Below are 27,235 nucleotides of genomic sequence, written 5' to 3'. Positions count from 1 at the left end.
GCTTCAGGCAGTTTATTCTGTAATTGATACATGTAAACAAACGCTATAAGCTGTTAAGTGACTTTGGCCTTGGCTACACTCGCGGATTCACAGCGCTGCCGCGGCAGCGCTGTGAAGTGCAAGTGTAGTCGCGCCGCCAGCGCTGCGAGAGCTCTCTCGCAGCGCTGCAAGTACTGCACTTCTCCGAGGGGAATAGCTTGCAGCGCTGCAAGGGAGCGTGCAGCGCTGCAGGCGCTGATTACACTGGCGCTTTACAGCGCTGCACTCGCTGCGCTCGGGGGGGTGTTTTTTCACACCCCTGAGCGCAGCAAGTGCAGCGCTGTGAATTGCCAGTGTAGCCAAGGCCTATTGGAAGAGGATAACAAGGTGGGAGGAGGAAGAGTTCTACTAGTTCTAAAATCTTGAAGGACATAATGGCACTGATTGTTTCTAGTCACTAACTATAGAGAATGCTTTCTTTAATTAAGTATCAAATGTATTGCATTTAAAACAGATTTTTCATCCAGCACATTTAAAAGATTTTTCTAATTAAATAAAACCAATTTTAAAATGCTGTTTGTGCATTAATTGAATTTCCATTTCCATTCAAATGCAGCTTGACACAAATCACAAGTAAAAAAATTAATGCTCTAGCAAATAAGAAATGCATCATTCACCATTTTCTAAGATCATAAAAATGAAAAAAAAACTACAAATCTGAATACATGTATATTAAGCTATATAATTGCTTAAATGTGTATTGATTCAATGTATCATCCAGAATGGCAAAACGAAGCACCAGATTTAGTGTGATGGCTCTATGTAGTTGCAAATCAATGTGTTTTAAGGTTAATGAGAATCAACCTCTCTTAGGAAGAATAAAAAAATAGTTACATGCCTGTTCTGCAACTGTTGCTCAAGAGGAGTTGCACATGTCCACTTCACTTAGTTGTTTGTGCACCAGTGTGCCAGAGTACTTTTTCCCATAGCAATACCCATCGGGCACTTGTACTGCTTAGCGACAGGTTAAAGAGCAGAGCCATCCCAACCTCCCACTCAGTTCCTTCTTATACCAGAAGCCACCATACGTATTGGCTCCAGTGTAGAGGGGAGAACAGCAGGTTATGAAATGGACACACGTAACACATGTTGAACAACAATTACTGAACAGGCATATATCTTTTTTCCTTCTTCGAGTGCTTGCACTTGTCCATTCTACTTAGGTAACTCTCAAGCAGATCCTGATGGAGGAGGGTATCACTGTCTACCTAAACAAGGACTGCACCACTATTCTCCCAAACTTAGTATCATCTCTGGAGGGGAGATGGCATAAGGGTCATCATATAAACCAAAGACCACATGGCAGCCTAGCAAGTGTCAGTAATAAGAACATGACCCAGGATAGCTGTTGAAGCCACCTTAGTCCTTGCAGAGTGGGCTAACACGTTGTGAGGAAGAGATACATGGGCAATACGGTAACAAGAAAATGCAAGTGGAAATCCAGGAGCAGACTGTCTAGGAGGTTTATTGATTTCCCTTTGATGCAATAGTAAACGAAACAAACAGCTGAGGAGATGCCCAAAACTCCTTAATTCTGACAAAGTAAAAAGCTAAAAGCTCTTTCAATGTCCAAGGTCTGTAGCTGCTCTTCATCTTTGTGAGAATGGGAAAGAATGTCAGCAAATAAACAGTCTGGTTCAAATGAAAGTCCAAAACCACCTTGGCAAGAAATTTGGGGTGACGATGTAAGGCCACTCTGTTGTCATAAAAAGTCATATAGGAAGGGTCAGCCATCAATGCTCGCAGCTCAGCAACTCTCATAGCTGAGCTAATAAAAAACAACTTTAATTGAGAGCTGGGACAATGAACACGTGGCCATGGGTTCAAAAGGAGGTCCCATCAAACCTGAAAGAACTGAGTTCAAATGCCGGGAAGGGATTAGATCTTACACAGGCGGGAAGAGAGTCTGTCCAAACCTTTCAAAAATCTGATATAATCATAGAATTGGAGAATACAGACCTGCCACCTAAAGGTGGGCTAGTCACTGAGATAATTAAGAGTACACCTTGATGCTAACGGTCAGGCTCATCTGTTTTAGGTGAAGGCGGTAATCCAAATTCACCTAAATAAGAGCACTGGACCATGAGGTACCCTCAGTGGCGGATTAGCTACTGGGTCGACAGGCAGTGGAGCCCTGGCCACCAGGTGGGGCACGGGAAGCCCCCGCACCCAGGCAGAAGTGCCGGGCAGCCAGGGCAGGGGAAGCCCCTGTGCCCAGACCTCTCTCTCTCTCCCCACTGCAGGCCCGGGGCCGGAGGGAGGAGGGGGGAAGAGACAGAGCTTCTCCAGTCTTGGGGGGTCAGAAAGGAGCAAATGCGTTGCAGGGCTGCAGCGGGGGGGAGGAATGGGCAAAACAGGGTGGGGTGTCTCCCCCCCCGCCCACTTGCTCTGGCCCAGGGCCCACAAAACCTTAATCCGCCTCTGTATCAGGTGCCTGGACCAAAGAAAGTCATTCTATTTCATGAAATAATGTACATCTGGTAGATGACTTTCCATTATGCAAAATGCACAGTCTGAACTGCCACCAAAACAGGGAAACCTTTGATGATCTAACCACTGAGCGCATCCAGGCAGTGAGATGCAGGCTGAAACAGGATTCAAAATCTGGCTATGATCCTATCAGATTATGCATGGAGGGAATTGGATCCCAAAAACAGATGTTCAATAGGTTTGAGAACAAACATTGACCAGACCAGGCAGGCACTATCAAAATTAGGATGGCATGGTCCTGTCTGAGTTTGGCACTACCTTCAGCACTGTTGGGGTGGGGGGGAAAGCATAAAGAAGTCTTCTGTTTCAACATCAGAAAGACAGCCATTAGTGACCCTGGGCAGAGGCCTCCCCTTGAACAAAATTAGTGACACTTCCTGTTCTGGTGGGTGGCGAACAGGTCCAAGTCTGGTAATCCCAATTCAGAAAAATTAACTTTGCAACATGAGGTATGTGGGGCCACTCATGGCCTCTGCTGAATGACCGGCTGAGTCAGTCTGCTAGTGAATTGAGAGCCCAGGAGATGAAATACTTGCAGGTATTTTCCATTCTTGAGGCAGAAATTCCAAAGACCCTTCACCAAGAAGTAGTGGACATCAGATGTGGCCCCTCCCTGTTTGTAAAAGTAAAACATCACCACAGCACTGTTTGTGAGAACCTGCATGGAGCAGCCAGCTATATGAGGGAGAAATATCTGACAGCCTAGGTGTATAGCCCAAAGCTCCCTGACATTGATATAGAGGAAGAGGTCCCGACCCTGAGTTTGTAAGCTCACAGGATGTGCTCCCCAGCCAAGGATGAAGCATCTGTGACTAGAGTCACTGATGGTAGAGCAGGAGTAAAGGAAACCCTGGTGCTTACATTGACTGAGTCCATCCACCAATTCAGGGAGAAGAGAACAGTTGCAGGTATTTGAGTCAGCATGCCCAGCGGATGTCGGGAGCAATGGTAAATTGACTTCAACCACCTCTGCATGACCCTAAGGTGAAGTCTGGCATGCTGGGTCACATATGTGCAAGTTGCCATGTGTCCTAAAAGTCTCTTGCAATTCCTCACTGTTACACAGGGATGCGCCTGGAATTCTGAGCACAGATTGTGTATTGCTTGAAACGAATATGGCCTCGCTGTGGTTGAATCGAGAACTGCAAATTTTATCTTCTTTTCAGGGGTGAGATCTGGTTGGTCCTTGTTGATTAGCAGGCCTAAAACTTGAAAGAGACAAGACCTTCTGCACCCCTTCTTCCACCTGGTTCTTGGACTGTCCAGGGAGCAACCAGTTATTCAAGATACACCTAAATGCCCACACTTTGAACGTGTGCTGCCACCACCACCATGCACGTTGTGAAAACTCAGAACAGGGGCAGAGGACAAGCCAAATGGAAGAAACGTAAACTAATAATGGATATCTGCCAGAACAAATCTTAGGAACTTCCTGTGACTCTGGTGAAGGGCCACAAGGAAGTATACCTCCTTTAAGTCAAGGGTAGCAAGCCAGTCATTGAGAGAGAGGAATGGGATAATAGAGGATAGGGTAACCATTAGAAATTTTATCTTTATGAATTGCTTGAGATTCTGCAGGTCCAGAATGGGTCTGAGGCCTTCCTTGGACTTCAGAATGAGAAAATACTAGGAATAAAATCCCTTCTCTTGATGTAGGGGCCATAGAAGAAGTGCCTCCTAACAGCAACAGAGACTGTTCTTCCTGAATTAGTACAGTCTTAGGAGAGTGATCCCTGAAAAGAGACAGAAAAGGTGGATGGGAGAGTGGAATAGGCGTGATTTGTAGAATATATCCCACTTGCACCATGCTTAGAACCCACCTGTCTGACAACATGATTCCAAGCAGTACAACTTGCAGCCAAAGGGAAGGGAACTCTCTAAGTGGTTTGGTGCTCTCGACTGAGTCAGACAGACTGTTTGGAAACTGACAGCTGTCTCACTGTCACAGATGTAGGAGGCAGAGATGGAGGTCTTCTCCTTTGGAACTTGTCATGTATGTCTTTTAGAAGTGTTAGGCTCCCTCACCAGGTTACTATGATGGATAGCTCTGATGCACCTGAGGCAGAAACTGTTTTCTCTTTGTAAGGACCCAGGGACTAGAACCCAGGTCTGCAGAGCCTGGGATGGCTATAAAATTCTCACCGTGCCACTGGGAGACCATCCAGAGGCACAGCCAGGGAGCACTATGGAGAGTAAACGCTGCAGGAAATACCGCCCAAGAGATCCAGAGTGATGGTACCCTGCACCTCTCTGATTGGCCAAGTGCCCTATTTAACTCCATGGGTTGCCCCAGGAAGTGGCCTGGGCAACCTCACAGACTTCAGCCTGCTGCAACGCCAGACTCTGCTTGATCTCCTGTGTCTGACTCCAGCCTTACTCTCACCCTGATTCCTGCCTCCTGACTCTAGCCTGCTACAGCCTCTGATCTCCAGCCTCTGACTGCAGCCTGACTGACCCTGACTCTTGCCTCCTGATTCCAGCCTTGTACTACTTCTGATCTCTGATCCCAGCCTGACTCTGATCCTGGCTCTTGCTTACAGAAGGAATTGCAAAAACTAAGTTCAATTCCTGCCTGGTAACTACTGTTCCTGCTGGGCAGACCTCAGCCCAGCTGTGACCATTAGGCAAGACCACTTATGCCACAATCCTTTTCAATTTTTATAGCAGGAGTGTAAATACCCAAAGATTTCAGGATTGCTGAGGAATCTTTTAAAGAGTGCAGAGTCTCAGCTATTTTCCCAGAGAACAGACTTGAACCCTCAGAGGCAAGCCTTCTATAGTATGCTGCACTTCAGTCAGAATACCAAGTGCTTGCAGCCACGAAGCACAACGAATAGCAATGCCGCTGCCATCAGTGGAGCTGCGGAGTCTGCTTCATCCAGTGAAGCCTGTAGAGAAGACTGGGAAACCAAACAACCATCATTAATAAACACCTTAAATTCCTCTTTGACATTGTTTGGTAACTTGTCTTGAGACTTAGACATTGCATTCCAATTTGAATAATCATATCTGGCAAGCAGCACCTGAGGATTTGCAATTCTACATTGTCCTGCACAATTGGTACCACATGGGTTGGTACCAAAGCTGTCAGATCTGGTACCTGGGAGTTATCCTGCCTGAGAGGTGAAGCTGGCACTGACAAGCACAAGAGGTCCTGTGCCACTGCATATGACTAACACATAGTTGGTACTGACAAAATAGCCTAGGGAACAGAAATCAGTGCCACAGATGAAGTAGACAATGGAGTCTGTCTTGACAGAGCCCCTTGAGATGCTGGAGTCAACAACTCAACACTGCAGGAATACAATACAGGGGACCACCTCACCTCCTAACCTCAGAACTTGATTTATCCTTAAGGGAGTCTGACCATTTAGCCCTCTGAAGGAAAAAAGACTTCAGTATATCACAGTATAGAGCAAAGCTCAACAACAACAAAACAAAGACAAAAGAATAGGTAAATGGAAACCTAAAATGGGTACAGCTAACTAACTAACTAACTAACACACAGAGAAAACATGAAGAGCTCACACTTGCTCTGACCACCAATCATAGACGGTGAGAAGAAACAGGGGCACTGGGGCATCCCTGCCTTTCATGCTCCCGCTAAGCAGCACCGGTGCATGGAGGGCACATGTGCTGCCCAGATGGGTACCACTATGGGGAAATGTTCTCTAGCTCCGGTGCACTGTGCACTGGCACACACTTAAGTGAAATGGACATGTGCAAGCACCCAAAAAAGAATTAAGAAATGCAAATGCAAAAACAAGATTTAAGGCAATGATTTAAATCAATCCACCCTGCTGCGCACCCAATGAAGACGTGATGGACTGAGCTGAATTCTGTTCTGCCTAATACAACAAAATTACCCAAGTTCCAGCTGGAGAATCTTTATTACTCATGAGGCTGTAAGAAGCTAAAAAGAGTATAGATGAATTTTAGCATATAAATCACAGCCTGAGTTTAACAGAGCCGCACAATACAAGAGTCATCTCTTAACTCAAATTATGCTAACTTAACATGGAAGCATTATGGACAATCTCCCCATACTCATGTTTGTCTAGGGGTATGTCTACACTATGGGATTACTCCGATTTTACAGAATTCGATTTTTGGCAACAGATTGTATAAAGTCGAGTGCATGCGGCCACACTAAGCACATTAATTCAGCGGTGTGCGTCCATGTACCGAGGCTACCTTCAACTTCCAGAGCATTGCACTGTGGGTAGCTATCTCCCCTGCCTATTGGAATTATGGGTTGAGATCCCAATGCCTGATGGGGCCAAAAATTTGTCGCGGGTGGTTTTGGGTAAATGTCATCAGCCAATCCTCCCTCCGTGAAAGCAACGGCAGACAGACAATCATTTAGCACCCTTTTCCCTGGATTGCCTGGGCAGACGCCATAGCACGGCAACCATGGAACCCATTCAGCCTTTTTTCACTGTCACTGGATGCTGCTGACAGACGCGGTACTGTAGCATCCCCTTGCCTTTGCAAGTTAGCAAAGACGGTTACCAGCCATACTGTACCGTCTGCTGCTGTCATGGGTGTTCCTGGCCGACCTCGGTGAGGTCGGTTGGGAGCGCCTGGACAAAAATGGGAATGACCTCCAGGTCATTCTCTTCTTTAAGTTTTGTCTAATGGAGAGTCAGTCCTGTTTAGAATATCAGGCAAGCCTACTAAAGAATCAGAGAGGCAAACGGCCGCTCCGGGTCAGAGCCCCAGACATCCCGCAGAAATGATGAGCTGCATGCCATTCTAGGGGGTGCCCCTACAACAACCCCACCCATTGCTTCCCTCCTCCCCCACCCCTCCCAGGCTACCTTGGCAGTTATCCCCCCATTTGTGTGATGAAGTAATAAAGAATGCATGAATTTGAAACAACACTGACTTTATTGCCTCTGCAAGCAGAGATCAAAGGGGGGAGGGGAGGACGGTTGGCTTACAGCAAAGTTGAGTGAACCACCATTCTGCACTTGCTCAGCCTATAGCTGAAAATGGGAATCTGTGATAAGCACTAGGATAGAAGCACAGGCAGGACTGAATCTCCATTTGTGTGTGGGCCTTTGGTTGACACTGGTAAAATACAAAATGTCCCAGGATATGCATGTTGGGGGACAGTTCTAAACGGCAGTTTTATTTTTTTATTTACAGCAAAATGTAGAGGTCTAAGTATCTGATTGTGAGCCCTGGGAGCAAGGGGTAGGCTGGGGTAGGTGCGACTGCGTGGTGCTGCCGACTGGGAGAGCAGCCTGAGGCAGAAGCCTCCAGATGGCATGATATTCCAGGCAGGACTGAATCTCCATTACACAAAACTTAAAGAGGAGAATGACCTGGAGTCATTCCCATTTTTGTCCAGGCACCCCCGACCAACCTCACCAAGGTCAGCCAGGAGCACCCACGGGACGACGATGACGGTTACCAGTCATACTGCACCGTCTGCCATCTGCAAGGCAAGGCAAGGGGATGCTGCTGTGTAGTGCTGCAGCACCGAGTCTGCCAGCAGCATCCAGTAGACATACGGTGACACTGAAAAAAGGCGAGAAACAATTTTTTTCCCTTTGCTTTCACAGGGGGGAGGGGAGGGCTGATGACATATACCCTGAACCACCCGCGACAATGTTTTTGACCCTTCAGGCATTGGGAGCTCAACCCAAATGGTTTTCGGAGAGTGCGGGAACTGTGGGATAACTACAGTAGTCAGTTGCCCCTCCCTCCGTGAGCATCCATTCGATTCTTTGGCTTTCTGGTACACTTGTCTCAGCAACTTAAGTTTCACGCAGCACTGTGTTGAGTCCCTGTTGTGGCCTCTGTCCATTATGGCCTTGGAGATTTTTTCAAATGTTTTGGCATTTTGTATTTTGGAACGGAGTCCTGATAGAACAGATTCATCTCCCCATACAGAGATCAGATTCAGTATCTCCCATACGGTCCATGCTAGAGCTCTTTTTTGATTCTGGGACTGCATGGTCACCCACGCTGGGCAAACAGGAAATGAAATTCAAAAGTTCGCGGGGCTTTTCCTGTCTACCTGGCCAGTGCATCCGAGTTCAGATTGCTGTCCAGAGCGGTCACAAGATGCACTGTGGGATAGCTCCCGGAGGCCAATACTGTCGAATTGTGGCCACACTAACCCTAATTCGAACCGGCAATGCCAATTTCAGTGCTACTCCCCTCGTCGGGGAGGAGTACAGAAATCGATGTTAAGAGCCCTTTATGTTAACAAAAATGGCTTCGTTGTGTGGACGGGGGCAGGGTTAATTCGATTTAATACTGCTAAATTCGACCTAAACTCATAGTGTAGACCAGGCCTAGGTTTCCATTGAAAACATTAATTTGGCTCCCACACATTAAGTTTGCACAGATTAAACCAGTTCCCATTAGAGAACTCATTTCCACTTTCTAAAATGGTATTGATTTTGTCCGGTCTTCACTCGAACAACCTTTTCAGCATCCCTTCAGGGAGATCAGTTGCTGAAAATGAAGTTTCAATTCCTAGTGTAGCCACAGCTAGAATCAAGTCACAAAAATCAGCAGGAGAATTAGAACAAAGTCAATCCCTATCCATACATGCAACCACCATCTTCACCATGTATGAAATCCAAACATCTATGTACAACCAGATCTCTGCTCTGTTCCCACCCAAAATGTGATTATTAAGTCTTCAGTTAATTTATGCAGCACCAGTAATATTAGCAGCTGTTTTCCAGCAAATTCCAGTTTTAAGAAAATTAAGAACTTGAATTAACTCTACTTGAAGCGTTATGGTTAGAAGAGTGTTTTTAATTATTCCTTTATACTACAAAGGAGTTATATCGAGTGATTTTGCTTCTCAAAAAAAAAAAAAAAAAAAAATTCAATCACATCTAAAAGTGATGGGTGTGTAGTCTCCTCCCCACATACAGAATTCAGCAATCTCAGACTTCAAAACAAAACATGAGATGCAGATGTAACTCACGTGCACAGTATGACAAAAGCTTGAGGGAAAAGACTCTGATACTGCAAGCAGCATTGTAAAACACGATCATCATTGTTTTCATTACTCAATCCATCTGCAAATTTAGCAAACACAATGGCAATATATTCAGAAATAATCAGGCTTCATGAGCAATATCTTAATATATTTATTAAGATACTGTAGTCAAACACTGTATTTGTTCAAGCAACGGGGAGTAATGTGGTCTAAGCACAGATCTGGGATACAGGAATTCCTGAGTTCTACTAGAAACTGTTGCTTTCTTGCTTTGCAACTTCAGGCGAGTCGCTTACACAGCTCTGATCAACTAGGTCGCAGTCACCAACTGAAGAAGACACGCAATCCATACCTAGCTTGGTAGGATGAAGTAACTCCCCACAGCCTGTTTAAAGTGGAGACACAGCTAGAATTGATAATGCTGTAACAAACAAAATTTATCGATAAAATGGTAGGGAGTGAAGTACTAGTTTTGATTATAAACTACCCATGTACTAAATCTGTTCAAAAATCTTTTACTACTGATTAAGGTGTATTTGATAGGTTCATGCTGAAAAATATAGGTGATGTTTGTCTTCTAATAACTCAGAAAGATACCTACCCATCACAAAAGATTGAGAAATATATAGGGCCTGATTCTTCATTCCATTACATCAGTTTTATGCCAGCATAACTCTGACATCAATTAACAGTATAAAATTGGTGTGACAGGGTAGAGAATCAGGTCCATAGTGAATAACAGTCTGATGGCCACTGAAAGTTGTTACTCAATTTTAATAGGGAAATTGCAAAGGTAAAAGTGAAGATTATATTAAGCCCAGAAGTAGATGCTGATGCTCACACTAGTGGAGCTGTGAGGACCATTCAACACAGAAATAAATGTAAATATGTAAATAGCTTACATATTTTCTGAGAGGCAAGCTGCATGGATTGCCCCCACAGCTTTGAATCTTGGTTTTTGAGACAAGTGTAGATGAACTCAACTGCAGGGACAGCTTTGTGCCGAACATGTTGTAGTACTTTGCCTTTCTTCAAGTTGTCCAGTTCTTGTAGAACCACCCAGGGAATTATCAGTGCAAGTCTGCCAATGCCTAGAAAATACAATTTTTTTTAAAAAAAAACTGCCAATTGAACTATAGTAGGTTCCATTTTAATGTGAACATAGTTCCTGAGGTTTATGTGTATTAGCAGATTTCTGCATTACTGGGCAAGACCCATTTCATCTGTATACAGAAGGATTAAGTTTAAAAAAAATTTTTTTTAAACAGAAGTTAGCTTCCTTAATGTTAAATTCAATATAAACACTCATTCAGTGGGTTATCTTAAAAGTGATGACATGCAAAGTTGAGGAGTAATCAGTAAACAATTTTTATCACATTACTGTACCATATTTTGACATAATTGTTGTGGTAATCCTGTCATGCTGTTTGCCACACAATGAATGCCACACTGTGTGATGCTAAAATAAAAAAGTCACTGAGCAGTAGAGGAAAAGGGAAGACTGATATTATGTTCACAAATGATGGTCATTATATATAACCAAATTCTAATTAATAAAGGCAACAATGGTTTGCAAAGACTATCATCCAACAACACTATCTCAGTGATAAACGCTATGGACACTGGACAAAAGTTTTACTGTCCTACATTTTCAATGAACATTGTTAAAAAAATTCTTTAAAAATATGTACTAAACTTTGTCATTAAAACTGGAATATACTAGACACACAATAAATACATTAGAAAGTGAATGACTATTCTGTCAATGCTATATACGTTGGCCCCGTTCTTTATCTCTGGCACTTACATGATCAGACCTTATATAGAAATACGCCACATACATTATAGCATAATGGGGCTATGTTTCCAATTGGTTTGCATTATAAATCACTATTCATTAGCTCAGAATGTTAGAAGCACCCTGATGGACTTCACTGGTGCATGCTGGTATCTGCAGTCTTAGTCCCTCTAGCAGTACAGATCTAGAATTCAGCAACATACTAGAGGCAGTACTGAAAGCAAGGGGTTGGACATCAGAACGCCAGGTGTTTTATTTCCAGCTCTGACCTCAATTTTTTTTCCTGACAACTTTTTTCCTGCCTTGATAATACTTATCTTACAGATGGGATAATTTGTTCCTGTGTCCTCAGCTGTGTTATGAGGGTTAAACAAAGTGCTTTGAGATCTTTGTATTAAGGTGCAATAGAAGGGCAAGATACTTACTATTAATAATGGATCAGATGCTTAAGTCCCTACTCTGCCCCTACCTCAGGTAAAAAACTCTTACTGACTTTTTATAGCATCTAGTATCAGGTAGAACCAGACCTAGGGGTTTTTAGAAAGCAAGGATTCCTAAAACTTTTATGTATGCAGAAGAGTTTAAAATTTGTTATAAGAAGTTCAGTTTTCATTAGAGTAGATATGTACATAATAGGCTCTGCTTTCAGATGTCAGTTTCATTAATAGGAAGCCTACACTCTGAATTTAGACTCTCACAAACAGGTATTTACATGTGAAAATCTAAGTGTCCAAATGTGGGATTTGGATAGCTTGTTAAGGAGCCCAGTGTTTGAGAGTTAGCCTCAATATGTATGAAGTTATTTTTCCTTTATGTCATTCCAGTACAGTGTGTTAGGCATTGTTCTCACACACACACACACACACACACGGTATAGCCCATAGCCTGAAGAGCTTACTATACAAACACATGAACCTGTTGATTGTCCCTTTTCTATAGGGGCTGTAAAAGCATCCACATACCTGGTATATCTCTAGTTTTCAAAGTCATGATAAACTGAAGGTGACTAATCATTATGTTGGTGTCAATCACTATCAAGAGGTTCAAACCAGAAGTAGCACTTGCTGTAGAAGAGAACATATAGCAATTCATTCTTTTGCATTCCTTACTTAGGTCACTTATTACTTTTAATGTTGTCAGTGTGGAAGCAGATAGCAGAGAAACTTCCTGACAACTTTACAGATGACATACCAGCCGGAATATCTGCATTCTCTTCTGGAAGATCTATTTCCATACTTGTCAATTCTCCACAAGTCTGCACGACTGGCAAAGCTATCTTTTTGTCAATACGAGCAGCATGCAAGTCCTCTATTATTTGCATCTATGGTAAAACATGAATACATAAAATAAGAGGTGGGTAAGCTCTTTAAAAAAAGTTGTCTGACAGGAACAGGCATCTTTGGTATCACTGCTGATGTTTTCATGCAGTTCTTAGCATTAGTCAATTTTTAACTGGTGCAGCAAATTTAAGAGTATGAGCATCTGCAGCCTATACCCAAATATGTGAAGTCCAAGGTATGGCCTAAAAGTTTCATTTGTGACCACATTTCTATCCAATAGTTAACAGGTTTGATCTGTTCCTTACTATAGAGGCCAAAAGTGCTCTGCTAACAACAGTTCTTTAGGAACATTGCTCTATTTCAGTGGTTCTCAACCAGGGGTACGCAAACCCCAGGAGTACACAGAGGTCTTCTAGGGGGTACATCCACCCATCTAGCCATTTCCCTAGTTTTACAACAGGCTACATAAAAATCACTAGCCAAGTCAGTACAAACTAAAATTTCATACAGACAATGACTTGTTTATACTGCTCTATATACACTATACCCTGAAATGTAAGTATAATATTTATATCCTAATTGATTTTATAATTATATGTTAAAAATGAGAACGTAAGGAATTTTTCAGTAAGAGTGTGCTGTGACACTTGTCTTTTTATGTCTGATTTTGTAAGCAAGTAGTTTTAAGTGAGGTGAAACTTGGGGATACTCAAGACAAAATCAGACTCCTGAAAGGGGTACAGTAGTATGGAAAGGTTGAGAGCCACTGCTCTATTTCTTTACTAAAAAAAAAGTAAAGGGATGCTGGAAAGTAAAGTTGGTGGGATTTGCAACCAAATATTCTGACCCCACTTTCCAACATGGAAGCAAGAAGTCTAAAACTAGGTTGTACCATGTAAACTTGTTTCAGAAAGCCCTTGACAGGCGCAACAAACTAACTGGATTTTTTAGTACGCAAGAGATTCCAGGGCCACTAGGAATGGAAGTGGCATAGCAACAGTGCAGAATGTCACAGTTTCAGGATACAGTTGTTTAAACTAAAATATCACAAACCTCTTGGTCTGTCTCTGTAATGTGAATGGCTTGATGGGAGGCAGAAGGGCACGGGACTTCAGAGCTCTGTTGAGAAATAATGCCAGAAGTATGACATTTACAAGAATTCAAGCACTTGCTACCTGATGACAAACTTTAATTTAAACAAGTTCTCTTTGTGACCTGACAAAATTAATGTTCTATCCAAATACTATCTTTGCAGTAGTATTATAAAGAGTTAAGAATGCAGTGTGCATATAGAAAAGAGCAGAGAGTACGTATTTAAATTAGCACAATCATAATGATACAAAAACATGTTAAGATGCTTTAAAAAAAAGTAGACAAGTGTCTTGTATAAATGAGGTTGGGATCAACAAATTCTTCTTAGTTGTGGCCAAACTTAAGCCTACATCTCCATACGCAGAGGGAGAAGATATAAACTGTCATCTAGAAACCACCATTTCAAAAAACAAAACAAAACGAAACAAAACAAAAAAAAACACACAGCCCATTTGTCCACTACTAACTTGCCCAGGATTTTATTAACTTTACCTGTCTTAAATGTAACTGTATGGCTTCAAAGGTCCTTCCTTCAGTTCTTGAGCTAAAAGTTTTGCTGGAATCAGGATGCTGTTTTTTCTCTTTAAGATACTGCCATCCCTTAGATGTTGCAGTTGAATAAAATAATGGTACATGTTTAGTATCATGGTGATTTTTGTTAGATAGTTCTTTAGAGTTTTCTAGGTGTTCTTTATTCTTACAAGTCTTCGATGATGTGTGTGATATATTAGTGGGGAAATTGCCATCTCCTGCAGTCTTTGGAAAGGTGGCTGAGGGCTTTTTCAGAATTCTGAAATCATCACTCAATTTTTTTGACCCATGCAACTTCTTACTTAGCAAGTCCGTAGGAAAGGTAGCTACCTTGAACGTCTCCAACATAGTTTGTTCAACTCTAGCTTTTAGTTTGCTGAGCTCAGTTTTCTCTTTCTTCTTCTTCCTCAGCTTGTCCTTCTGGATTGCAAAACTATGCCGCACCATTTTCCCTCCTGTTCCAACATTGTCAAAATAGTGGTCTTTTTTACAGATTTCCCTGCTAGTAGGGACCACACCAGAATCATTTTGGATTTTCTCTCTTCCATGTTTAACATCATTATGTTTAAACTGTATAGATATCCTTTTTCGCTTCTCAGTTTCAATCAAAACAGTACTGATTGTTTTGCTATCATTTGAAGACTCTCCTTGGAACCCTTCAATAATGCCTTGTGGAACATAGGAACTTTGCTTTCGTTTCTTCTCTTGAACATCTTTATGTACTTTGAATCTGCAGAAGTGTTACACAAATGGAAGTTACATTATAAAAAAAAGTTACAATATAGCTTAACGTGACTGAAATCAACAAAGAGAAGCCTGCACTAGACTGTTACTGTACTTCTTCACCCAGCTAGTTACTGCTAAGCTTTTGAAATTTCATTAATTTACTCTGAATTCAGGACAACGTTAATCCTTTAAGAGTTTGGGGGGTGGGGGGAGGAATATTTTTGCTTCTCATGGACATGCTTTGCTCTCACTGGTTTTACATCTTGCATAATTTTCTTAATTTGCCAAATGTTGACAAAAAAGGGTAACAGTAAGGTCACTGTCTACATTGTACCAGCCGGTACAATGATTACAATATGGCAGGGACCTCAACATTGTTAAGACACTGTTCAGTCTTATAGCATAGGCAAGATTGGTTAAAATGCTGTTCATATTCCTGAGCTGAACTTGCTGAAATCCAAGGATATAGCCCTCAGGTTCTGTCTGCACTGTGGGGAATAGTGCAGTAACCAGGTAGTACTTATAAAGTAGATGAGACCCAAGTCTAGCTACTGCATGCACTGCAATTTCAGCCCTGAACAGAGATTCTTAAATCAGGGCAAAATGTCTGTAGCAGTCTTTTTTTATTTTTATTAAAAACCACACGACGCAACATTAGGGTGTGTAATAGTTTTCAAATATTTATGCCCATAACACTTTTTGCATCTGTGTTCACCACAGTTATAGTCACCCACCATGCTTCAGTCACGCTAGGGGTAGCCAAAAGCAGAGTTCTGTCTAGCACAAATTGAAAGCGGGTGGGGCAGAGAGAGAGGATGCCCCCTTTGCAAATGAGCCCCAAGATATGCTAAAATGATTATCGTTCAACATGTTCAAAAATATAATCAAATATTGTTCCACCGGAGACCAATAAAAACCACTGAAAATGTAGTTAATAGAAATCCTAATAGGCCCATTAGTTATCGTAAGAGTATAAACATTTAGTCAACAATAACTGAGAAATCCACTTAACATATGAATTTACAAGTCAGTCAAAGAGCACATTTGCCATTCCACAATTTCTCAGTGCCTGTAACCTTGAAAATTACTCGAAGCATCAAGTTATTGCTACCCAGGGTTCTTTCAACCCAAAGCTCTTGGCAACTTTTACTCTGTGCGACGTGGTGTCAGGAAATAAATCAGGGGAGACACAGCCATCTGACCAATAGATGGCTGGCACAAACAGGACAACACAAGAGTGCTTTCACTTAAAGCTAAACTTTACTTAGTCTCAAGCACTTACACACATCTGCAACAGGTTAGTAAAACACCCCCAACCTTCAATAATTACCGAAGCTGAGTGTGGCTCTCGAGTGGCACAGCGGCAGCCCGTCTGCTGGTGGGGAACACAAGATGCATCCAGAGGGAGAGTCCAGTCCCAAAGAGTCCCACTACCTCAAACTTTTCCCCCTTATTTTATACATTAGTAACACAGTGACATGCCCCTTAAAGAAAATTTGTTAAGCTAGCAGTTTCAATGGTCAAGCAAGAGGTTTTTTTCTGATTATTGTTGATTAACCAAGTGTAGTTTTTTCCTCTAGTTTGGAGCCCTGAGACCCTGTTAGACACATTCCTGAGGGCACATCCTCTCTTCTAAAATGCATGTATCAGCAACTTCAACACAATTCTTATCAGGAAGGACGCGGGGTCAAGCTGCCCTTTCTGTGGCACTCAAAACCCCCTCCCCTCCCGCCTTGGTCAAGCTGCGCTTGCTACATGGCCACTTTACAGCCTGCTGACTTGGCTGCTTTTAGCAATAAGCAATAGTGGGTTCAGGCACTTTACTTGTTTGCTGAACATCTCCCCGTACATTACGACAAGTGGATTGATTTGGGGGCTACCTAGAGCCAACAGAAATGGAAAATGAAAGATATTATACTTAATGCAAAATCCTCCTCTAAATTACATTATGGCTCTCTACTGTACGTTCTGCTTTTGTTCCATGCTCAGTACTTCTGCTGACATCTACAGAATAACATTCAACACAGACACATTCCTATTACGAGGCCCACTGTTCAGAATGAGGAGGATAACACTGTCCCTAGTTTCCAGGGAACAGTGGAAGGGTCCATTCCTCTCTTGTTCAGTGTGAAGTAGCACAAATTTATAGTGAATTTTAAAAGAAATCTTAAGGACCTCATCTCTTAATTGCCATCACAACCTGACTGACTTAAGCAGAGTCCATTCATGAATGCAAATGGAAATATTTTAATCTATTAAGAAGGCCCAGTTCTCCATCACTGCACAAGTAAAAAAACCAATATTTTTGCTAAAATACTAAGCACTATCCTGTTGGGGTTTTTTTTAAATGGTTATGTTTAGTGACAAAGTAAGCATTTACCTTTGAAATTCTAGCTGTCCTTTTGTGTTACAGATTCCTGTCTCTTCTGATTTCTGAAAAAAAAAAAAAAAAAAAAAAAAAAGTTAAAAACTTTAACAGGAACCACTAAATTGCAGTAAAATAAAATAAACTCAATAAAGAATGTGTTACTATGATCTATCACTAGATGCATTCAAATTTTGACGAGCTAAACTCAAACAAACTGGCCATCTACTCCATTACAATGTATTTGCTTCACTGTATTGTTACATTTTAAGAAAACACAAGGAACAAGTGAGCAACAGCATACAAACAGACCTGGATTACAAAAGTATAACTGATTACAGATCTTTCAATACATACATATGCTATATTCTACAAAGAAACCGGTAGATAAAGAATATACATTACCCAAATTGCTTCCTAGAAGTTTCTATCTACTCTAGAACAGAGTTTTGACAATGTTTGGTCACAATCATATAAACAGAGTATCAACAGTTTCCTGAAATGAGTAAAAGTTCTGAAGTCTTCTCTACAATGGAGGCAGTTTTCCAAGAACTCACCACCATTGTGGTGGTAGCCAGCACCCTATCCAGACTGGGGCTTCCAACACTGCTAACTTCAATGAGCCTGAATAAGTTAGCAACAGCCGAAAAGTTTCCCTAGTGTGGAGGCCTTAGACAAATGAAGCATCAGACCTGGTCCTTGTGCACAATCAGGTCAACCTAACATCCTACTGTATATTCTGTCGACCTAGCTACTGCCTCCTGGATTTACTACAGCAATGGAAAAATCCCTTCCATCACTGTAGTAAGAGACTACACTATAGTAGTACAGCACGACAGCCGCTGTAGTGCTTGTAGGGTACACATATGCTTAGAATTTACTCCAAGCTTACAACAGAGCTATCTCCCAGAACTCATCAATATCTAGCCATCAGATCAAGTTCAACATGACTAAAAACAGAGCTAGCTCTTAATCCCCAACTCCCTTCTCAAACTCTGAACAAGGCCACCATCCTGCCCGTTACTGAGGCCTGTAACTTGGACATCATATTTGACTGAGATGTCTCTAAGTCCTCATATCCAGACTACATCTAAATCTTGCCAATTCTTTCTGTGTAACATCTGTAAGATCCAGGTTTTTCTATCCATCCACACAGATTAAAAAAAACCTCATATCCACGCTCTCATCATCTTGATATTGTAACATCCTTTTTTTTGGCCCTGCCTTGCTCATCGCTATTCAGAATGCTGCTGCATAGATAATTTTCTTATCCTCATCACTTTGACCACATCACCCCTCTCTTCACATCACTTCAGTGGTTCTCCCCATCTCTATTACACAAACCAAGTTCCTTGTCTTTACTTTCAAGGCCCTTCTCTACCCCACCTATCACTTTTCATTCACTAGCAAGACGTCAGCTCCTACCTCCAATCAGACCATGAAGCCAGCCTCCACTGTCCACTTGTTACATTTTGAAACAAGCACTTTGTGGTTATTCCCATCCAGCCCCTCATGTTCAGGGGCATCCCATAAACATTTGCAAAACTATCTCATTCAAATCCCACCTTATAATTCTCCTTTGCCATGACACTTACAAAAAGATGACCACAGTTAGGCCACTGGTGTGCTGAGACCACTATCATGCTCACCAATATTGTTTCATTATGCCCTTGTACATCATTTGTCTATAATCATCTGTTGTCATCTCTTGTTTTATACTTAGACAGTAAGATCTTTGTGGCTAGGGCCACCTTTTTGTTCTGTGTTTGTACAGAGCCTAGCACAATGGAGTCCTGGTCCATAGATTCAAGGATTCCAAGGCCAGAAGGGACCATTTTGATCATCTGACCTCTTGTATAACATAGACCACAGAAGGTCCTTAGAATAATATCTAGAGCATATCTTTTAGAAGAACATGCAATCTTGATTTTAAATAATTGTCTGTGATGGAGAATACAACATGATCCTTGGCAAACTGCTCCAATAGTTACCCTCGCTGTCAAAAATTTACATCTTATTTCCAGTCTGAATTTGTCTAGATTCAGCCACTGGATTGCTCTAGCAGAGAAAGGTGTAACACAAAGGGCCCATTATCAAGTACCTGTTCCCCATGCAGATACTTATAGGCTGTAATCAAGTTACCGCTCAACCTCATCTTTCTTAAGCTAAATAGATTGAGCTCCTCACTATAAAGGCATGTTTTCTAGTCCTTTAATCATTCTCATGGCTTTTCTCTGAACCCTCTCCTCCAATTTACCAACAACACTCTTTTTGAACTGTGCGCTCCAGAACTGGACAAAGTATTCCAGCATTGGTCACATCAGTGCCATATATAGAGGTAAAATAACCTCTCTGCTCCTACTCAGGATTCCCCTGTTTATGCAACCCAGGATCACATTAGCTCTTTTGGTCACAGTACCACATTAGAGGCTCACATTCAGGTGATTATCCATCACAAACCCCAAATCTCTTTCAGAGTCACAGCTTCGCAGGATAGAGTCCTGCAAGTATCAATTACAGTAACTCCTCACTTAACGTTGTAGTTATGTTCCTGAAAAATGCGACTTTAAGCAAAACAATGTTAAGCGAATCCAATTTCCCCATAAGAATTAATGTAAATAAGGGAGTTAGGTTCCAGGGAAATTTTTTTTCACCAGACAAAAGATTTTATTTTATATATATATATATATATACACACACACACACACACACACACACACACACACACACAGAGTATAAGTTTTAAACAAACAATTTAATACTGGTACACAGTGATGATGATTGTGAAGCTTGGTTGAGGTGGAGGAGTCAGAGGGTGGGATATTTCCCTTACTGCTAAATGATGAACTAGCAATTGGCTGAGCCCTCACGGGTTAACTCTCTCACTCCGCAAGGCAGCAGGAATGGAGGGAGATATGCACATTTCCCTTAAGTACACTGCCTTGTTAATTAGACCAGCTTGCTGAGACTGCAGCTGCTGCAAGCTCCCTCGGTCCTGAGCCCTGCTCTATGGAAGATGGGATAAGCGGGGTGCAGGAGCAGGGGGACACACTGACATTAGCCCCCCCTCTTCCTTCCCTCCCCCCGGCACAGCAAGCAGGAGTCTCGGGGAGCAGCTCCAAGGCAGAGGGCAGGAGCAGCACATGGCAGTGGTGGGAGGAACACAGCTGAACTGCAGGCAGCTGCTGCACAGGGAATTTAGGGGAGTAGAGAGCTGATAGGGGGAGCTGAGAAGGGGCTGCTGGTCCACCCTGGTTCCAAGCCCCCACCAGCTAGCTGCAAGGGGCTGCTCTTCCTGCAAGTAGTAGACAAAGCAGGCGGCTGCCAAACGATGTTAGAAGGGAGCATTACACAACTTTAAATGAGCATGTTCCCTAATTGATCAGCAACGTAACAACAAAACAACGTTAACCGGGACGAGTTTAAGTGAGGAGTTACTGTACATTCTTTGTCCCACATCTGGCCCGTGGGACCATTCTCCCCGGCCCCTGAGCTCCTGGCCCGGGAGGCTACCCCCAGCCCCTCCCCTGCTGTTCCCTCTCCCCCGCAGCCTCAGCTCACTGCGTCGCCAGCGCAATGCTCTGGGCGGCGGGGCTGCGAGCTCCTGGGGCAGCGCAGCTGCAGACCCTGGCCTGACCCAGTGCTCTGCGCTGCGCAGTGCATGGCGGACTCCAGACAGGCAGCGTGGTTGCCTGTCCTGGTGCAGCTGCGCCGCCAGCCACCGGTGCTCCAGGCTGCGCGGTAAGGGGGCAGGGAGCAGGAGAGGGGGTTTGGATAGAGGGCAGGGGAGTTCGGGGGGTGGTCAGGGAGCAGGGGCGGTGGATGGGGTAGGAGTCCCGGGGGGGCAGTCAGGAATGAGAAGAGGGGTTGGATGGGGCGGCCAGGGGACAGGGAGAAGGGGTGGTTGGATGGGGCAGGAATCCCGGGGGGCCATCGGGGCAAAAGCAGGGGGGGAGGTCAGATGGGGCAGGAATCTTGGGGGGCCATCAGGTGCGAGAAGCGGGGGGGGGGGGGGGGGGGGGGGGGGGGGGTAGGGGGCAGGGACCGAGCCATGCCTGCCTGTTTAGGGAGGCACAGCCTCCCCTAACCGGCCCTCCATACAATTTCTGAAACCCGATGCAGCCCTCAGGCCAAAAAGTTTGCCCACCCCGGTCTAGAAAATACACACAATAAACAGGCATACACGTAAGCTCTAAAGTACGTGCGTATTTCAACGTATTGATAAATCTCATGCCCACCAAGTACACATTTCAAGCTGTTGGCAGATACCAGTTTAAAGATTTGACACACTAAAAATGGAAAAACGAAAATCTGTATCAGAATACATTTCAGAACACAAGGAAGTATTCAAAAGCTTAAAAAAAAAAAAATAGGAGAAAAAGATGAAGTTGAGTGTATGCACTGCAAATGGTGTGGCCTAATTATTAAATGTAAATATTTATAGGTTAGTAGTTCTACGTCTACAACAGTAAATTGTTTATTCAAATGAAAAAAAAATTAGGGATTAGAGATACACCTCTACCCCGATAGAACGCTGTCCTCGGGAGCCACACAAAAAAAAAAATCTTACCGCGTTATAGGTGAAACCGCGTTATATTGAACTTGCTTTGATCCGCCGGATTGCGCAGCCCCGCCCCCCCGGAGCACTGCTTTACCGCGTTATATCCGAATTCGTGTTATATTAGGTCACGTTATATCAGGGTAGAGGTGTATATTGTTTTCTCAAACTCAGAGTTGGCATTGAGTTTTGAGTTCTGTTTTAGTTCTGCAGCAAACCACATTAAGGCTTTGATTAACAGAATTCAATCTACTGAATACTTTTACCCCGATCCTTCCATCCACCAAAATAAACCACAATATTTACCCAGAAAAAATAATATTTTTGCACTGATTTTCACCTGTTTTTTAATTGTTGTAGTAATAAACACCAATAAATTCCTGGGGAAAAAATAAAATAAACAAAAACAAAGTGCCCTAATTATATACATCTTCATGCACAAGTAGGAAGAAGTTTGAGCTTTGTTTTTTCTGTTTTGGTTTTGTATCAGCAACAAGTTTCCCTTCATTCATATTTCCAACCAGCAGTGTATGCCAAGCAATTTCACACCTAACAGGGACTAGAAGTTGCAGAATTTTCCATACAATTCACATCTTTTCCCTGTGGTCCTGTCTACCTCACTAAAACAGCCATACTTAAATAGGATTATGATCAGATCATACTATAACATGGTTTAACCTTGCTTGTATGAACAGAACACACCCCAGCACTATCATCACGTTAAGTTGGTTAAAACATGGTTCTTTATCTACAATAGGTTGTGTTTACAATGGCAATTGTTGGAAAGTCTCCCACCATTACACTAGAAATAGCACAGCTCCAGTAGCTTCAACAATAGGAGTATCTGCATGGAGCAGTGTTTTAATCACAGTGCTATCTAATATCCTTCAGAACAGGTCTAAGTAACACAATGGTTAAAACATTGCAGTACCAAAGATAGGGTCACAATGGGAAGTTTTAAGAAAACCGATAGATTACACAAGGCTAGCAAGTACAATTGCACTAGTGTTGGCAACACTTCTCTACTAGGATGACCAGGTGTCTAGTTTTTGACCGGCACACCTGGTCGAAAAGGGACCCTGGCGGCTCCGGTCAGCACTGCCGACTGGAACATTCGAAGTCCGGTTGGTGGTGCTGCTGCGGAGCCAAGACAGGCTAGTTCCTACCTGTCCTGGGGCACCACGCTGAGCCCTGGAAGCAGCCAGGAGGTCTGGCTCCTAGGTGGGGGGGGCCCATGGGGCTCTGCGCACTGCCACGGCCCTGACTCCGCACTCCCATTGGCTGGTTCATGGCCAATGGGAGCTGGGAGGGAGGGGGGTAGTGCCTGCAGGCAAGAGCAGCGCGCACCGCGGAGCCTCCTGCCTGCCCCCCCCCGCCTAGGAGCTGGACCTGCTGGCCACTTCCGGGGCGCAGCACGGTGCCCCAGCACAGGCAGGAAGCCTGCCTTAGCACCCCCGCTGCACCACTGACTGGGAGCCACCGGAGGTAAGCCTGCGCCCCAACCTCGAGCCCCAGCCCTGAGCCCAACCCAAACCCAGAGCCCCCCCCACCCCCCAAATCCCTCATTCCTGTTGGCCCCAGCCCAGAGCCCGTACCCCCTCCTGCACCCCAACCCCCAGCCCTAAGTCCCCCAAACCCAGAGACCCCTCCTGCACCACAGAGCCCACACTCCCAGCCCAGAACCCTCACCGTGCCTCAATCTGCAGCCCCCTCCCACATTCCAAATCCCTCAACCCCACCCCCCCCCCAGCCTGGAGCCCCTTCCTGCATCCCAAACCCCTCATCCCCACCCCCAGCCCTCACTGCGTCCTGCACCCCAGCTCCCTGCCCAGCCTGGAGCCTCCTCCTGCACCCTGAACCCCTCATTTCTGGTCCCACCCCAGAGCCCACACCCCCCATTTAGAGCCCTCACCCACACCCCAACCCCCTGCCCCAGCCCAGTGAAAGTGAGTGAGGGTGGGGGAAAGAGTGAGCCACCAAGGGAGGGGGAAAATGTAGTGAGCGGGGGGACGAGGCCTCGGGGCAGGGGCGAGGCTAGGGTGTTCGGTTTTGTGCCAATAGAAAGTTGGCAACCCTACTCTCTACTGTTGCATGCCTGCATACGTGTGAGGAGAACATACAAAACAATACCTATTGCTGATAAGAGAGGTCAATAATGGGTACTGCTGAATACAGCAAAGACACCTAGAGGGACATTTCTACTATGTTTCCATTGTACCTGAATGCAAGATAATTTATTATTATTATTATATTACAGTAGTGCCTGGGGAACCCTCCTTAGATCAAAGACCCGTTGTGCTAGTCACTATACAAACAGATTATGAGACAGTCCTGTCCTAAGAGTCAGTTTATATTGGAAACAAGATAGACAAAGGGTTAAGGGGGAAAAGGATTTTATAAAATGATTATGTCCAATAGTTTGACACTACTCACCCATTTTCTTTTCTCTGAGGAAGGTGTTGAGCTTGCCAAACTGGATGCCTTTGTTTTATTACTGGTAGTCTTAGAACAAGAAGGCTGAAAGAATATAATTGAGAAGCAAACAAGGGAGAAATCAGGTGATTATAACATTTTTAATTTTATGCTGTATTCATTTTTAAGTACACATTTGCTATGCAACTGAAGTCTGAGTAACTTGGTTGCCAAGAATCAAGAGTGATGTACTTATATTCATTTTCTCCTCACACACATTATTCCTTTTTCCAAAAGCCTCCCAACGCCTATAATCACCTTCAGAGAATGCCCTAAACTCTGCCAGCCATATTTCTGCACTCTTCCAAACTATTCCCACTTTGAGGAGCACATATAACACCATTTGATTGCTCTCTCCCTCACTTCATCCCACCTAAATTCTGAGTGAGAAAACTTGCTAACCTGAATTACTGGTTTGTCAGTAGCATAGCACACAGCCACCAGAAGACCAGTCACCAATAAAATAAAATGAAATCCACAAAAGGTTGGGAGATTATTCTGACTGTGTTTGCAAGCATGGCCAAACAGGGGTTGTGGCCGTTAGAATCTACATTTATCTTGTTGGACTAGGATTTTCTTAAGTGATTTGCTGAAAGAAAGATCTAAAAATCAATCATTGATTACAGGCATGTTACCATTACTAGGAATCTACTCGTAATATTGGTCATTGATGGAATCAAATCTCACAGGTTAAGAAAACATTTCTGTGGGAGCCACTTGTTAAAATATTGGCAGCACATCACTGGCTCCTAATCTAAAAAAAAAAAAATGAAGATCACTACTCTGCCTTGAGCTGTATCTAGCAGATAAACAACAGTACTTTCTGACTGACAATTTCTCTTAGGAAAAAAATGTATACACCAAGATGAAAGCTTCTCTTACAAGTTCTATACCTAGACTGCTCACAGCCTTCCTGAAAACCAGAGTAAAACTTAAAAGAACCTCGTTGATTCACTCTTGTTCCTGCCCTCATGACCCTATCTTTCCTCTCAGCCACTGATTCATTCCTCTATTAAACATCTACTAAGCAATTGAAACTCTGCTTTAAATGTATGTTATTTTCACAAGAGTATTAGTTTTCTTACTTTGTTATCCAAGCCATCCGAACTTCCCTCCTTTTGCTCAGACTTCTTGGATTTCTTTTTGGACATCTCAAATCCCTAAAGAAAGTAATGTTAATCAATTATCTTTCCACTTCTTGCCAAATACATGTAATTTAATCTTTAATTACTATCTGCATCAAATGTGATTGGGGGAGAAAAATACTTTACACTCAACTTTCCTCCCCCTGAATTTAGCCTCATGAGTTCTCTTTTTTCTATTTACACTTAACAGAACAATAAAAGCAGACCTCTAGTATAGCTGGATACTAAGATCTCACTGTAACAACAACACTAGAGAAACCCAGAGCAGGGGAGGAGGGACAGAGAGAAACAAACAAACAAAAAAAACACCTACCACAACAAAGCACTCCACAGGACATACTTTTCTCTGTGGGGAGAGAGAGCAAGTGACATGAAAGATGTTAGACACATTATTAATGCATTATTGGAAGGCACTCAGCTACTATGGTGATGAGCGTGGCATAACAAAGTAAAAAAGAGCTTCCCTGTCTTCAATTACAGAAATACCTTGTTCACAAGTTTGTGGAGCTGGACCTCCATTTTTCTTCTCTCTCCTTTTATCTGTTGCTGCCTTATGAACTTATTGCAAAGAAGAAAATTATCACTGTTGACCTGTGTAGCTGTGAAATCACTATTTCATTCCCCTCCTAATTTCTTCTTCTTTCCACTCTTTCAGTGGAATCTTGTAGGACTACATTAAAGCTACATCCCTGAAGTATGCACAGAGAGAGGGACCAACTGATCCTAGAAGACTGATCTTTTTGAATGCAGCAACCATGAAGCATGGGCTGTGAGAGGTGGCCAAGTTGCCCAGAAAAACCTTTGATCCAGGAACCCATCCCTAATCATACAGGGGGGTTAGAGGAGGGGGGGGGGGGGAGAGGAGATAAAAGTTTGCCATCCTAGGTATGGGAAGAATGCATGAAAAAAACAGTGGAAGTAGAAGCTCCGTGCACCCAGCAACCCAAACTGCACAATCTGGCATTTAGTTGGCATAGTGGTAGAACTAGTTTCAAAGATCAAGGATTCTTCAGACCCCTCCCAACTGCTATATTATATTAAAAGGGACATTTTCAGGTAAGGTAGGCCTAAAAAGTTTAATTTCAGGATGGGTGGGAAACAGTTGTCTGTAATGTTAATAAAAACATTTTCATTAATTTTAAAACAATTTCTGATCATAAAACAAATCTGGTTTAAAGTTCCCCTAAAATATTGGTAAACCAAATATGAGACAAAGCTTTAGTGCACAAGAACTGAAACGTGCAACTGATTTTTGTGTTAGTTTCATCATCATATATAAAAGAAAAATGCAAACTGAAATTAAATCAGAAAAAGCAAATTAAATTTTTAACTCTGATAAGCTCAGGTGTTCTTAAAAACACATATGATGACGTTTTTCTAACAACAGTCTAACCCAGAGGTGGGCAAACTACGGCCCGTGGGCCACATCCGGCCTGCGGGACCCTCCTGCCCCGCCCCTGAGCTCCTGGCCCAGGAGGCTACCCCCGGCTCCTCCCCTGCTGTTCCCCCTGCCCCACAGCCTCATCTCACTCCGCCAGTGGCGCAATGCTCTGGGCGGTGGGGCTGCAAGCTTCTGGGGCTCTGTGCTGCGCGGTGGCGACAGTGTGGCTGGCTCCAGGCAGCACGGTAAGGGGGCAGGGAGCAGGGTGGGGGTTGGATAGAGGGCAGGGGAATTCGGGGCGGGGGTTCAGGGCGGTCAGAGGGCAGGGAACAGGGGGGGTTGACTGGTGGCAGGGGTCCCGGAGGGGCAGTCAGGAATGGGGGGGGGG

At 43.5% G+C, this 27,235-nt stretch overlaps 1 protein-coding gene across 1 annotated transcript in view; it reads right to left on the bottom strand.

The window, feature by feature from the left end:
* Positions 1 to 27,235, bottom strand: part of LOC113405063 (transcriptional protein SWT1-like) — an 88,107-nt gene that overhangs the window by 59,018 nt on the left and 1,854 nt on the right. Inside the window, exons 2-10 of the mRNA XM_026655556.2 lie at positions 25,407 to 25,481; positions 24,283 to 24,366; positions 17,307 to 17,359; positions 14,162 to 14,930; positions 13,631 to 13,696; positions 12,489 to 12,618; positions 12,260 to 12,361; positions 10,402 to 10,590; positions 9,485 to 9,578 (exon numbers count right to left, since the gene is read on the bottom strand). Coding sequence (XP_026511341.1) covers positions 9,485 to 9,578; positions 10,402 to 10,590; positions 12,260 to 12,361; positions 12,489 to 12,618; positions 13,631 to 13,696; positions 14,162 to 14,930; positions 17,307 to 17,359; positions 24,283 to 24,366; positions 25,407 to 25,472 — 1,553 coding nt within the window. The 5' untranslated portion in view covers positions 25,473 to 25,481. The remainder of the gene's footprint in view (positions 1 to 9,484; positions 9,579 to 10,401; positions 10,591 to 12,259; positions 12,362 to 12,488; positions 12,619 to 13,630; positions 13,697 to 14,161; positions 14,931 to 17,306; positions 17,360 to 24,282; positions 24,367 to 25,406; positions 25,482 to 27,235) is intronic.

This window comes from Terrapene carolina, unplaced genomic scaffold (assembly GCF_002925995.2).
Source record: "Terrapene carolina triunguis isolate 2854851 unplaced genomic scaffold, T_m_triunguis-2.0 Scaffold210, whole genome shotgun sequence".
Classification (NCBI taxonomy): Eukaryota; Metazoa; Chordata; order Testudines; family Emydidae; genus Terrapene; species Terrapene triunguis.
The sequence above is the reverse complement of the archived record's forward strand: the minus strand, read 5'-3'. Positions and strand labels throughout refer to the sequence as shown.